Here is a 14,774-nt window from a genome sequence, read left to right on the forward strand (position 1 = left end):
TCAACCTCAACCTCAACCTCAACCTCAAGCAAATTTGGTACATGTTGATAAATGCATATTATCAGGGTTCCGTACTTCCATTTCACATTTACTACATGTTCTGATGTTCATAAACACTTTCAGCTACTTAACATCTATGTACTGTGTGCCCACTTCCCCGCAAAACAGAAAAAAGATAAAAAAAAAAGTAACATCCAACTATCCAAGTAGTCATATCAGATAACGCTTCTGAGGGGTCTGCCATGAGCACTTCCTTACTGGTCGTATTTCTCAGGTCAGGTTCATTTTGCCAAGTCCTACTCGGAAGCAATAACATCAGAACTAACCCACATTAACTACATTCAAATTTCAATGGTGGTGGATCAATATGGTGAACTCATGTAAAACGCACTACATGTTGTTGGCAGTTCAGAGCAGGAATTCAACTCAATACTGTAAAAGTGTCAATACTCCAACAAAGTGCAGGCAAATTTCTGTTGAAAAATGCAAAGTGTGGAAAATATTGACCAAAATGAGGCTGCTTTAGTAAAGCTAACATGTAACACAGATCTTACTTGGATTTTATTAATGCAATTAGTATTCATTTAACATAAATCTGACCGTTGCGGGCCCGGCCTGTTCTTTCCTTTTTACAACGGAAGATGAAGCAGGAAATAGGGTAGACTGAAGGATCTTTACTCTTTAGGCTAACAGTTTTCCCGTAATGTTTGAGAATTTGTCTTCCATTTACCTTTTGCTTTTCCAACATTTTTTATTTGTGTTTGTTTTATTCAACTGATGCATCATAATGGTTCATTCGTTTATTCATCCCAAAGGGCAACGGGCGTTTATTACAGGTCGTAGATTATAATAGTGACAGTAATTAGTGTGAGCAACAGTGTATGGGATGTCTATTTTCGACGTAAATCGAGGTTGACAACTTGAACTAGCGAAACTAATCGAGGTTGACAACTTAAACTAGCGAAACTAATAATCCGAATTTGACTCTAATCCAACTTGAACTGACCTAAACGAACTAATAAAGATTACAAGACTAATATCGAATGATCTTTGTTGGTTATACTACCACACCTGCTGACACTATACCAGCAAAGCAAGCACACCACTGCAGAGCTACACTCAGCCACACTGGATCATACCCCATGTAACATAATACAGTTACATTATCAGCTAGTTTGTTAGCTAATGCCAGCTAGGATGTTTATGATTGGTTGATAGTTTTTATACTGCATGTTGATTGGTTGTGCCAGCATTGCAGCAGAGTAGTATATATTGTTGCTCTTCCCTTATTGCTTAGTTTAAGAGAGGATATTCCCTAAGCTGTATCAGCATTCTTCTCTCTCTAAATAAAAGCTTCTCAGCAGTTCCTTTAATGGCTGCTTGTGCACCAAGTAAACTGTGTTCATATTGTTAGAAGTTAGCTTGTTTTCAACATGGTATCAGAGCAGTGATTATGATCCACAATCAACAGTTTTAGCTGAATCCGGAAGTTTGTGTGCTTCTTCAAAATCTGATCTAATTTCTTTCTTGAGGTCTGTTAATCCTCTTACTGCTTAATTCTTTGTTTTCTGATAATCTGCTGGTGATTAGCTGTTTGTTGATAGCAATCTGATCCTGTGATTGATAGATTTGCTAAATTTTCTTTTCATCTGAAATTCTGCTGTGTTTTTGGATAAATTTTGCTGTGATTTCAACCACATTCTCAAAAAAATTCGATTATCAACCTTTGTTTGATTCTTCTTTAATCAAAAATGGCACAAACACCACTACCACCAAACCAGGATCCATCTAGCCCTTTCTACTTACATCCTACAGACAACACTGCAAATCAATTGGTTTCAGTAAAGTTTAAGGGTGAAGGAGAAGCATATGGAGACTGGAGAAGAAGCATGATGATTTCCATGTCTTCTAAGAATAAACTAGGGTTTGTGAATGGAACGATTTCCAAACCTGATACTGATGATGCTACATACTTAGCCTGGATGAGATGCAATGACATGATGATATCCTGGTTGCTCTTTAATCTAGACTCAACCATAGCTAAGAGTGTGATGTATTTCAATACAGCTAGAGAGATTTGGTTGGATCTAGAAGACAGATTTGGTTTTGTTAATGGACCACAATTGTTTGCTTTAGAACAACAGGCTTCTGATATTACTCAAGGAACACAAAGTATTTCAGAATTTTTCACTGAGATTAAGTCACTTTGGGACAAACTGAGTGCAGCAAACCCCTTGCCAGTTTGTACTTGTAATCTGTGCACCTGCAATTTGACACAGAAGATCTTTAAGATGCAGCAAGATCATAGACTTATGCAATTTCTCATGAAATTGAGTGAACATCTGGCCACAGCAAGGGGAAATTTACTTATGATGCAACCTCTTCCAACCATCTCTCATGCATATAGAATGCTAGCTCAAGAGGAAAGGCAAAGAGAACTCAGTATACCTACACTCCAACATCATGAGAGCCATGCTTTTGCAGCAGATAGGAGGAGGTATAATGATTATCAGAATAGAGGAAACTACAGAGGACAACAGTCATATGGTAGATCTGGATATCAGTATAACAATTCTGCAGGAACAGGAGGAAACAAGACTGCATAAAAGAGACCTAACTATTATTGTGATCACTATAAAGTGAATGGTCACAGTATAGAGAGGTGTTTTAAACTACATGCTTCCCACCAGGATTTTCAGGATCTAAAAATGATAAAAGAGTGGCAGCAGCTGCATATTCTGAAGAAGGATACACAGATGACATGTTTTCAGAATATCAACACCAGCAGAATGATAGAGAGCAATCACAACAACCAACAGGTTTTCTTACTCCTGAACAGTGCACACAACTGTTGAGCCTCCTAAACAAACAACAGATTGAAAAGCCAACAAATGCAGATGTTCATTTGGAAGAAGCAGATACTTCAGGGCATGCATTTATGGCAGGTACAACTTATTGTTTTCTTACTTGTTCACATTCTAGCTGGTTGTTGGACAATGGTGCCTCAGATCATATGTGTGCAAGCTTGAGCATGTTTGAAACTTATGAGCCAGTAAGTACTGATGAGTTCATTACCATACCTAATGGAAAAAAGGTGGTAGTGCATCATAAAGGGACAGTGACATTAAATGAACATATACAGTTAAAAGGTGTTCTACATGTACCAGATTTCCAGTACAATTTGCTATCTGTAAACAAGTTGTGTTCAGATCATCAATGCACTGTGTCATTTACTGCTTACAAATGTTATATTCAGGGCCATTTAATGAGAAAGCCACAGGTTCTTGGTAGTGTGAGATCAGGTCTATACAGTGTTGATGCAGAACAGGATGCAAGCATCAAAGTTTCAACCACTACATGTCTAACAGCTACAACTTCAAGTCAATCAGAAGCAGAATTGGGGCATTTGAGGCTAGGACATATGCCTTTCTTGAAAATGAGGCATGTTATTGATAGTTTGTCTTCTTTTACCAATAATGTAAGCATTTGTCAGATTTGTCCAGCAGCAAAGCAAGCTAGAAGTTCCTTTCCTGTAAGTTGTATCAAGACCACCAAGATGTTTGAAATGATTCATCTAGACACTTGGGGTCCTTACAAACACAAGACACATAATGGTTGTACAATGTTTCTCACCATAGTGGATGATTTTACTAGAACAACATGGACACACCTTCTGAAATCTAAAACTGATGTTGTGCCTGTGATTGATTCTTTTCTCAAAATGGTTGAAACACAATTTGCTTGTAAAGTTCTCTGTATAAGGTCTGATAATGCCTTGGAATTGTGTGAGGGTGATATGAAGAGAATAATGCTCAGTAAGGGTATTTTACATCAGACAAGTTCCAGTGGTACTCCACAGCAGAATGGAGTTGTAGAAAGAAAACATAGACACTTGCTTGAAACTGCTAGAGCTCTACATTTTCAATCAAAGCTTCCCATCAGATATTGGGGTGAGTGTATACTCTGTGCCACTTACTTGATAAACAGAATGCCACTTAAGAGTATAGGAAACTTGACTCCATATGAAAAACTTCATGGCCACAGACCCTTGTTTGATCACCTCAAAGCTTTTGGCTGTCTTTGTTATGTTTCTACTTCCAAAGTAGACAGAACAAAGTTTGATATGAGGGCTAAATCATGTGTATTTGTTGGATATTCACCTTCACAGAAGGGATACAAAGTTCTAGACCCTACTACAAACAAAATCATTGTTTCTAGGGATGTCACTTTTCATGAAACACACTTCCCTTTTCACCATACACCATCTTCTTCCACCTCTGATGATACAGCCTTCCCACATTCCATCTTTCTTCCTAAACACACTCCTCTCTTACCTGATCCTAATCTTATACTTCCTTTCCCATCTGTGTCTACACCACTAGAACCTATATTCTCTTCTACTGACACAGAATCTACACACAGTGATCCACCATCTTCTCCTTTCTCATCTCTAAACACCACTCCTCTCTCTTCACCACATTCTTCTACTCCTTCTTCTCCTTCTCTCATTAATCCTGATTTAACACAAGATCTTACTGACAATCCTCTCAGAAAGTCAACCAGAATTCCCAAACCACCTTCTTATCTTGAAGATTACCATTGTCATCAAGCTAGTCATTGGTGTAACTTGGTTTCTTATACTAGTCTGCCAGCAACCTATCATGCTCTTGTGTCATACATTGACAGTCTGGTTGAACCAAAGACTTACAAAGAAGCAGTTCTTAGCCCAGAATGGATTCAAGCTATGGAAAAAGAAATTGAGGCTTTACTCAACAATCAGACATGGGAAATGGTTGATCTACCACCAGGAAAGAGACCAATTGGTTGTAAGTGGGTATTTAAAGTTAAACTCAAAGCAGATGGCACCCTTGAGAGATGTAAAGCTAGGTTGGTTGCACAAGGGTATACACAGAAGTTTGGTATTGACTTTGAAGAGACATTTTCTCCTGTGGTCAAAATGGCAACAGTCAGATGCATCATTGCATTGGCAGCAAGCAGAAAATGGGTTATTTTTCAACTGGATGTCAAGAATGCCTTTCTTCATGGAGATTTACATGAAGAAGTTTATATGAAAGTACCAGAAGGCATTTCCAACCCTGAGAACAAAGTCTGTAAACTCAGAAAATCCCTCTATGGTTTGAAGCAGGCCTCTAGACAATGGTTTGCAAAGCTTCACACTGAGTTGCTGAAACAAGGTTTTGCTCAATCTAAAAATGACTACTCTTTGTTCATCAAGAAAACTGAGCATCACATTACCTTGGCTGCTGTTTATGTGGATGATATTCTCTTAACAGGGAATCATTTACCTACCATTGATGCATTGAAAGCTCATCTTCATGCTGTTTTTAGCATCAAGGACCTTGGTGTCATGAACTATTTTCTAGGCATTGAAGTTGGTTATTTATCTGATGGTGTTGTTCTAACTCAGAAGAAATTCACAAAATCTCTCCTTGTTGACAGTGGTTTTGATCTTCATAAGTTTGCTGCAGCCCCTCTACCTATCAACACTAAGCTTCTTTCAGATGATGGAGATCTTTATGCCAACCCTGAATTATACAGATGTCTTGTTGGTAAACTGAATTTTTTGACACACACCAGGCCTGACTTGTGTTTTGCTGTCCAACTGTTGAGTCAGTTTATGCATTCACCTAGAGTATCTCATGTTCATGCTCTCCATCATGTGCTAAGATATGTAGCTGGTTCAGAAGGTCAAGGCATCATCCTAAAAGCTACAGATTCTTTGACACTACAGGCCTTCTCTGACAGTGATTGGGCTTCCTGTCCTAACACTAGAAGGTCCATTACAGGATATATCTTACTTTTGGGCAACTCTCCTGTACCTTGGAAATCCAAGAAGCAAGGTACTGTTTCCAAGAGCTCTTCAGAGGCTGAATACAGGGCAATGGCTGCAGCTGCATCTGAAGTTACTTGGCTGGTTAGGTTGTTGGAAGAAATTGGTGTCAACTCCCTCAAACCAGTCACATTGCATTGTGACAATCAATCTGCAATTTATATTGCCAAAAATCCGGTTTTTCATGAAAGAACCAAACATATTGAGATTGATTGCCACTTCACAAGGGACAAAGTTTTGGAGGGTCTCATTTAGCTGACTTACTTGCCTACTCAGTCTCAACTGGCTGATATCTTCACTAAAGCTTTGCCATCACCCCAGTTTTATCAATTGCTTTCCAAGCTAGGTGTCTCTTCTGCACCTCCTAGCTTGAGGGGGGGTGTTGGTTATACTACCACACCTGCTGACACTATACCAGCAAAGCAAGCACACCACTGCAGAGCTACACTCAGCCACACTGGATCATACCCCATGTAACAGAATACAGTTACATTATCAGCTAGTTTGTTAGCTAATGCCAGCTAGGATGTTTATGATTGGTTGATAGTTTTTATACTGCATGCTGATTGGTTGTGCCAGCATTGCAGCAGAGTAGTATATATTGTTGCTCTTCTCTTATTGCTTAGTTTAAGAGAGGATATTCCCTAAGCTGTATCAGCATTCTTCTCTCTCTAAATAAAAGCTTCTCAGCAGTTCCTTTAATGGCTGCTTGTGCACCAAGGAAACTGTGTTCATATTGTTAGAAGTTAGCTTGTTTTCAACAATCTTTCATAGTCTAACTATCAACAGATTTTACGGATACACGGCTATACTATGATCTGACAAGAACTGACCTAATCTGAAACAAAATCCAAGTATATAACTCATCACCGGAATAGGAGCCTAACCATATCAATCGGATATGGTCTGCTTTTAAATCGAATTAACATTTACAGTAAAAAAGGATTGATCTGTAATACTTGGTATCATTTAGCTTCAAGCCTTCAATAGTCAAGGCATAAAAATCAAGGCAATGTTAGTTTTTACAACGGCCAATTCTTCTAGGCCAGTAAGGGATCGCCTTACAGATAAACAGTTTCATACAATCATCCAGTAGTCAGTACAGCATAACAGAGATCTTTAAAGTAACTGCTTATCTCAAATTTAACTCTGATAAAACAATTTAAAAAATTTAACTTAATGACCGATCCAAAATACAAGAATTTGAAAGCGCTTAAAACTTAAAAGAGGCAGCTAACTTCTTCCTAAAAATACACGTAAGTGGTTGGTAACAAAAAGGAGGGAGAAAGATATATAAAACAATTGAAGTTGGCTACAGTATATGTGCTCAAACTGTTTATACATATTATAGACGATAACTTGAGGCCAGCTAGCAATTAATTCCACATATATGAACGTCTGGACCAGTCACCCGGGTTGTAAAGGGATCAACTCTAACCCATAACAAGGAGAAGATGGATGCAAGTAGAATCGACCAAACAACAACAATAGTAGGAGTTCGATTCTGGCGACCCATGAGACCCTTTAGGAAAGGATAAAGATGGACAATCACCCAAAATGCAAAGAATAGTTTGCCAAAAAGTGGACCCCATGATTGGTAACCGCTGTTTATTGCATATGAGATTCCAGCAACCACTGCTACAAGATTTACTATCAGAATAGTGGTTGGTGGGATAAGCAGAGTTGTCCATTTGAACAAGTAGAGCTCCGTGAAATCACCATCTTCATCTGATGCTTTTGAAGTCACTGTAAAGTTGGTATCAATTCCAGCTAGAACTTTTAGCAAACCTTGGAATACTGCAAACAGATGGGCTGATATCCCTCCAATCACCCAAAATTGCTCATTCCTCCACCATTCATCTATTCCCACACCACTCCATCTCATTTCCAGGATACCGGTTGCAAAGATGGAAAGAAACAGGGATAAAAACCATACACTTGCCAAGTTACTAATCTGCATTTCCAAATTTTATCACAAATTAATAAGTGCAAGTGCAAGTGCAAGTGCAAGGACATGTTACATGTTACATGTAATATGAGAGTTGAGAGTTGAGAGTTGAGAGTTGAGAGTTGAGAGTTGAGATGATGAAAGAATCATGTTTACCTGAGGGATAATAAACTTTCCAGTAAGGAGACAGACAGCTGGCAAGGTACAATATGCAAGAAGTGGAATGGATGTAAGAGGGTAAATAGTGGTGTTGATATAAGCAAATCTCTCCAGCCATTTCAACCGTCCACCATACCCATACCATAAGGGGCAATGACGACTGAAAAGAATTTCAACAGAACCTAAAGCCCATCGAAGCACTTGATTCAAACGATCTGACAGATTGATAGGAGCAGAACCCTTAAAAGCTGCGAGCTTTGGCATGCAATAAATTGAACGCCATCCTCTGGCGTGCATCTTAAATCCCGTAAGAATATCTTCTGTAACTGAACCATAAATCCAACCAATCTGCACAAAAACCAGTACCAATTAGAAAATGCTTACAAATACTTGACCCGTTTTGTTTTTACAAAGTCAAAGTTCTTCAACTTTGAACATACGTTTTCACTATTATATAAGAAAAACAATAAAATTATCATGTGGGATCTTGTTTATTAAAGAATTTAATGGTCAAAATCTTGTTTAGGAGACCGTGAAAAGGCAAATGAGGCTTATAAGCTTATTATTCTCAATCAGAAACATGAACATAAAAGGATGAATCCAAGAAGATGACAAACATACTTCAGCTCCCCAATCGGTCTTGTCCTCGTAACCACAGCTGATAACATGAATAGCTTCTTTGAGGAGGGTGTCAGGGGTTGCAGACTGTGGAACACCGCCATTTTCCATGAGCGTCGAAGCCACAAATACTTCTGATTTACCAAACCGTTTCTCTAAGCTTATTTGTGACATTAGTAGTGACTTTTCATCGTCAAATCCAGCACCTATACACAACAAATTGTTCATAAGTTCTCTATAGGTAAAGAGGAATCAGGAAGTTAATACAATATACATCCTCCGCAGATGAATGCTCAAGTAGCAATGCTAGGAAATACACAATAGCCATTCCCGAACTCCTCACTAATAAGTAATAACACCCCAAACTCTTTACTATATACAGAGCATCACTGAAAGATAAATCATTTTTCCCCAAACAGTAATGAAGGAAGAAAAAAGTACAGATTTGGTGAATTGAGCACTCTTCGACAGGAAATAAAATGAAAGAACAAATTAGCATACCTTCAACTCCTTCCTCGATATCTTCCAGATTAAATATTGGCACAGTAGGGTCAGCATGTTTTGATTTCTTCTTGGAGTCTTTCTTGCTTGATTTCTTCCGAGATCCACCAAAGCATGATGATAGGATACCTTTCTTCTTGGGCTTTGGTTTGATAGGAGGCTCATAACCATACAAAGCAGTTCTGTTGAAGACACATCCCGTACCCACATAGACAGGTCCTTGGATACCATCTAAACCTCTCAAATTAATCTAAAAAGCAGAGGAGTAAAAACATTAGTGAAGCGGAGAAGAATATGAAGCCTAATTAAAAAAACCGTAATAGCACAAGGGCTAAGATGTAATAGGACTCACATCAAAGAAGACAGTGTTACGGTTAGCATATCGATCATTCCTATCAATTCCATCAAATCTCTGTGGAAACTGAACGTAGCAACAATATTTCCCAAGGTTTGGATCCATCATAAAACACATAGCTTCTCTTAACGCCTTGCTGTTGTTTATGTAATGATCACAATCAAGATTCAACATGAAGGGCCCATTTGTGAGAACCGCTGATACACGAACCTGCATGGTATAACCAAGAATTTTAGGCAACAAATTGCAGCACTGACAACAGGAAGTGTCCAAGTTGAGTGGGTGACAACTTACAAGAGAATTCATAGCACCAGCTTTTTTGTGATGTGTAAACCCAGGACGTTTTTCACGAGATACGTAAACCAAACGTGGAAGTTCATTACCATCAGTGTCAAGTCCTCCACTTTGGCCTAAGAAAACCTGCAAATAACACCAGTATGTATAATGATACTAAAGTAGGTTGGAGTAGGGAAAGGAAAACAAACATTTGGTTATGCAACTTGCCCAGGCCTAAACCAACTTCCAACTTAAGAAAGGTAACTAGAATTCAACCCAATCCCAAGAAGCAGGATACAACCCGAAATTCAAAACCCGCAGTAAAAGACAATATCCTTTAGCTTCTAGATTAGGTGGTAACAAGATTTTACACACTTTGACTAAAAACTTGCATAATATAAGCTTCATATAGTACACTGGTTAGGTAAGCAGAGAAGAAGTCAGACACTCGAGTTCAATTTCGACATCTTTGCGTCATTCTCCTCATCTTAATATCTTATCCAGTTGCTTCAGTGACGAGGATGAAGTTTATAAGATGTCAAAATAAGACGATAAAACCTAAACAATCATCGTAAAAAGAACTGGAAAATGCTCTCTACCTAAATCAAGTAGTTTTTTCTTTCATAGGCATAATTTTAACAAGACTAAAAAAAGAAAATGACAAGCAACGAAGAAAATACTCTTTAAAATACAGTCAATTCAAGCCAAAATGGACAAACCTGGATCATCCCTGGATGGTCTCTGGTATTGTTGCCAGGCCAAGGTGTCCCATCTTGCATTACCCATCCTTCCTCTGGGACCTTTGTTGCCTTTGCAACAAGGCCATTAATTCGGATTTTGAACTCTTCATACTCTCTCTACAGAAGAGATAAGAAAATAAAGCTCACAGACATTAAGAAACGAAATTTTAAAACCCGAAACAGGGAGAAACGATCTCTCACCTTCATAGCCCTTCGGTCTTTCACAAACGTAGTTTGAACCTTATCTTTTAGGTAGTCAATCTTCTGAGAGAAGTACCATTCTGGAGCTCGTGGCTCAATATTATATTTTTTTGTGAAAGGAACCCACTTTCTTGCAAATTCTGATGTCTCTGAAAGAGCTTCAAATGTCAGCATAGCAGCTCCATCATCAGAAACATAGCAAGAAACTTTGTCGACAGGATAGTCAACTGCAAGAATGGATAACACTGTATTGGCAGTGACAAGGGGAGGTTCCTTCAACGGATCCACAGTACTGACAAATATATCAACAGCGGCCAGCTGTGATGGTTCCCCTTCACGATCATACCTGCAAAGAATAACAAATGCACCATTAAAACTAGAACTATAACGTACAGTCTGATACTAGAGTGCATAAAGCACATATATATCTATACAAAGTCAGCTTTCTACCTGAGGGCCAGCCTGTCAAGATATGTCTCGCGATTGATGGGAAGCCATTTGGGAAACTGATCCAGAATCCATGAAAATGCAAACCATATCTCACAAATGACGGATATCAGCCACAATGCATAGGCATTAGGCACCGGATTTGTTACACGGTAGTGCAAAAAGATACCAAGAACAGCAAGTCGCAGAACAATAACCATCCTGTACGGATTAATTCTAGATGAAGGAATGGGAACCTTCCTTGATAACGGCTGCCGTGTCTCATCATTTCTGCATTTAGCAGGTGAAAGCAATAACCATGTTAGCAATTGACATCCGAGTGTCAGGCAAAAGCAACCATTTATATCTTAAATTCTTAATGCACGAGAACTATTTCCAACATTTTCTAGGCCTATATTTTGGTGCAAACATTTTCTAGAAATACCATAGCTTATACTGCGTAATTTATTGGCTGATACAATGAACTTTAAATGCTCCAGTGTCCTTTCTTTTCCAGTCAACATCAATGATAAGACCCTTCCACAGAAGAGTAAAGAACTGGTGTAACAAAAAATAATCTCCTCTCAAACTCAAAGAGAGCATTTCTAGTCTTACGCCCTCTACATAGCTCGGGAACTGGAATGATTAAGAAAAGAAATTGATTGTTCTTTTTCAAAATTCATTAGGATATTTATTGATGCTGGAATCAACCCAGCATATATAGCTTCCAGGGTAGTAATGACTAATGGCTGAAATGTTCATTAGTCATTGTGTCAATGCAAGTCTTATCCTTAAAATCAGACAGGTTATTTTTGTAGGCCGTCGGCCTCATCACTTAAAATATGGTTTAACCCATTAATAAATGAAGCAGTGTAAAATTTAAGCTGTGTCCACTAGAGATAATAAGAACACTAACAAAAGGGACAAGAATCTTCATGGATATGTGAAACAGAACACTCACAGTAAAGGATCGTCCATAGCAATTTCAGTGCTGGCATCAATATCATTGGCAAACCTTCCTTCTGAAGGCGCATGACTAACACTAGGAGGACCTGTACTCTTCTCTTGCTTCATCTTCCAACCATCAATCCTTTCTTTCCAAGCTACATTTCCAAATCCAGGCGATGCGAATTCCCTTGACACTCTAATATTAGCTGCAAAAAGATAACAACCAAAAGTTTAAACAGATTATAACAGGAAACAGTTTCTTCAGTGGTGGAATATGAGAACTGTTTCTTCATTACTTGTAGTGCAAGTTATAAGAACAATATTATTACCTCCAGTGCTGGCACCAGGGGATGGCATTGAAAAACGTCCAGGAGATGCAGCTGACAGGTCTCCAGAAACCTAAGCAGTAATATGAAAACAACAATTCATCAGCATAATAATTTAATTTGTTCACCAGAGGAGGAACACAAATATTCAGAAAATATAAGAGTCTAAATACCGTGCGTCCGGTAGCAAGCCGAGGGATATGACTAATAGGAGCCTCTTTATCATAGGTAGGGGGGCCAAGCTCACCAGATTGCCCATGATTCATATGCCATCCAAGCATTCTCTCCTGTTGCTTCTCCTTTAGGATTGAACTTCCCAAGGGCTCATTTACGTCACTGACCACATCCTCAACATCAGAATCTTCCACCTTTTCTCCATGAATTGCTGGACTACCTGTAAAGAAAGAACCAACACTCTTTAATCTCCATTCTCTAGCACATTTTCCATGTAACACATACACAAGTCACTTAAGACACACCTTTCTGCCTCTTGTATCTCGTCTTGCATTGTGGGCAAGATTGGGTTCCATCTTTCCGCTCATACTCGTAACAAGCACGACAAACAGGAAAGGAACAAACATCACATGCAACAAACGGCTCTCCATCTACAGTTGTGCCGATGTTGTCACTACAGATCTGGCAGACTTGTTCATTTGCTTGCTTTGTGGGCTTCACCTAAAACAAATTAGAAGATCCAATTCCAAAATCAACACGAGGAGCACATTGCATATAAAATCATACAGAATTATGGCTGATGAGAAAGTTATGACGGTCAAAGTCACTGAGATTTAAGAAGAACCATGATTTGCTAATCAAGTCATGAAATATGAATCACGAACAACTCATACTAATCACATAGTTTATAGCAAGAATTAAACTTGATTACATACACCCCGATATGGGATAAACATAATTTACGATACTTCAGTGGATGACAACTAGCCTAGTTGGTTAAAATCTTGGGGGTCTACCCAACAATCGGGATCAAATATAGCCTACATACTCCCCTTAGTAACTCCCTCTACAGCCTACACCAAAAATTGTTCATGATACAGCACAATTACTGGTAAACAAGCAATACAGATGCTACAATCAATCCTGCAAGCTGAACTACAAATGATTCAGACTTCAGACCCAGTTACATCATCTAACAGAATTACAGAAATAATCAACACCCATACAAATAATTAAGCTCAATTATTGGTACAATCTTCAAATTAAACTCTGAATTCTTCCCGATCAATCAAAAATCTCAAATGGGTTCATATAAATTCAATCAAAAATCCATACCACTCAGTAGCATATCAATTGATCTAAAAATGCAAAACCATAAGTTAAAACAAAAATCAATCAATGAAAAATATGAATCAAATCAACAAAAGAAAGAAATACTAACCCCACTTTGTGAATCCTCCATCATAAGCAGCAAGATCTAATAATACCCAATAAAATTCAATCTCTCCTCATTAAAATTAAAACCCCAATTAAAATTAAGATCCAGATATCAAGAAAAAATAGACAGTGTAAATTTGTGTCGGCGCTCCAATGCACCCAACTTTCTTCCCCGAGAAGAGAGAGAAATTAAAGAGGAGAGAGAAGATGGGGAAGAAGCAGAGTAGAGAGAAATGAAGGGAAGTTGAGTTTAAGACTTAAGTGAAGCCATAAATAATTATTACAAGAAATTAAAAAAAAATTGAAAAATAACACCGACAGTGAGAGAGGAAGAAGATTTTTGGATCTCACTGCAGTGCTGGCTGCTACTACTGTGAGTAGAATTTTACAAAGAAACAGCTAACAGATGAAAATTATTGTTTTGTTTGGATATTACTTGGTTTTTCAGCAAACTTTTACAGGAGTAATATTTTTGGGAATGTTCGACAGTAGGGTTTGGCGGTAGAGTTGCTAAATCCGACACGACACGATAACACCACAGAAATCGAAAATGAAAAATGTGGGTTGGTATTAAGGGTCTATGACCCGTTTAATTAAACAGGTTAACAAGACGCACATAATACGTTTAATTAAATGGGTTGAGTTAGTGTTGAGATTCTCAACACGAAAATGACACGGCCGACTTAAACCGCCTAAGAAAAAACAACTAGTAATTTATTGTATTTGATGATAAACCTTTGTAATGAAGCCAACTTTATTGAACAAACATGATAACACGACACGAAAAAATCGGGTTAGTGTCGATAATTATCGACACGATTAATTAAACGGGTCAACACGGCACAATGCGTTTATTAAATGAGTCGGGTTAGTGTTGAGGTTTTCCAACCCGTTTATATTCGACACGAACACAACCCGACACGGCACGTTTATCAGCTCTAGTTTAAGATAAATAGTATCTTTATCTTCCCCTAAAACAAAGGTAACGAGTATTTTAACGCTGCTTGTAAAATTTCGTTGCTCCCGTATTATA

At 38.3% G+C, this 14,774-nt stretch overlaps 2 protein-coding genes across 2 annotated transcripts; one reads left to right on the forward strand and one right to left on the reverse strand.

Annotated features, from left to right (window-relative positions):
- Positions 1-1,751: 1,751 nt before the first annotated feature.
- On the forward strand, positions 1,752-2,606 carry LOC110786296 (uncharacterized). Its single transcript, XM_021990842.1, has one exon. It carries the CDS (start codon positions 1,752-1,754, stop codon positions 2,604-2,606), a length of 855 nt encoding a protein of 284 aa, XP_021846534.1.
- A 4,363-nt stretch (positions 2,607-6,969) lies between these two features.
- LOC110786312 (cellulose synthase A catalytic subunit 3 [UDP-forming]) lies at positions 6,970-14,140 on the reverse strand. The gene is made up of 14 exons (XM_021990856.2): positions 13,746-14,140; positions 12,829-13,024; positions 12,523-12,743; positions 12,353-12,422; positions 12,037-12,229; positions 11,100-11,366; positions 10,650-10,995; positions 10,428-10,565; positions 9,727-9,852; positions 9,430-9,642; positions 9,078-9,327; positions 8,580-8,782; positions 7,956-8,306; positions 6,970-7,805 (listed from the first exon to the last, which is right to left on the reverse strand). The coding sequence occupies exons 1-14, from the start codon at positions 13,767-13,769 to the stop codon at positions 7,221-7,223; spliced, it is 3,183 nt and encodes a 1,060-aa protein (XP_021846548.2). The 5' UTR covers positions 13,770-14,140; the 3' UTR covers positions 6,970-7,220.
- Positions 14,141-14,774: the final 634 nt, after the last annotated feature.

This window comes from Spinacia oleracea, chromosome 3 (genome assembly GCF_020520425.1).
Source record: "Spinacia oleracea cultivar Varoflay chromosome 3, BTI_SOV_V1, whole genome shotgun sequence".
Classification (NCBI taxonomy): Eukaryota; Viridiplantae; Streptophyta; class Magnoliopsida; order Caryophyllales; family Amaranthaceae; genus Spinacia; species Spinacia oleracea.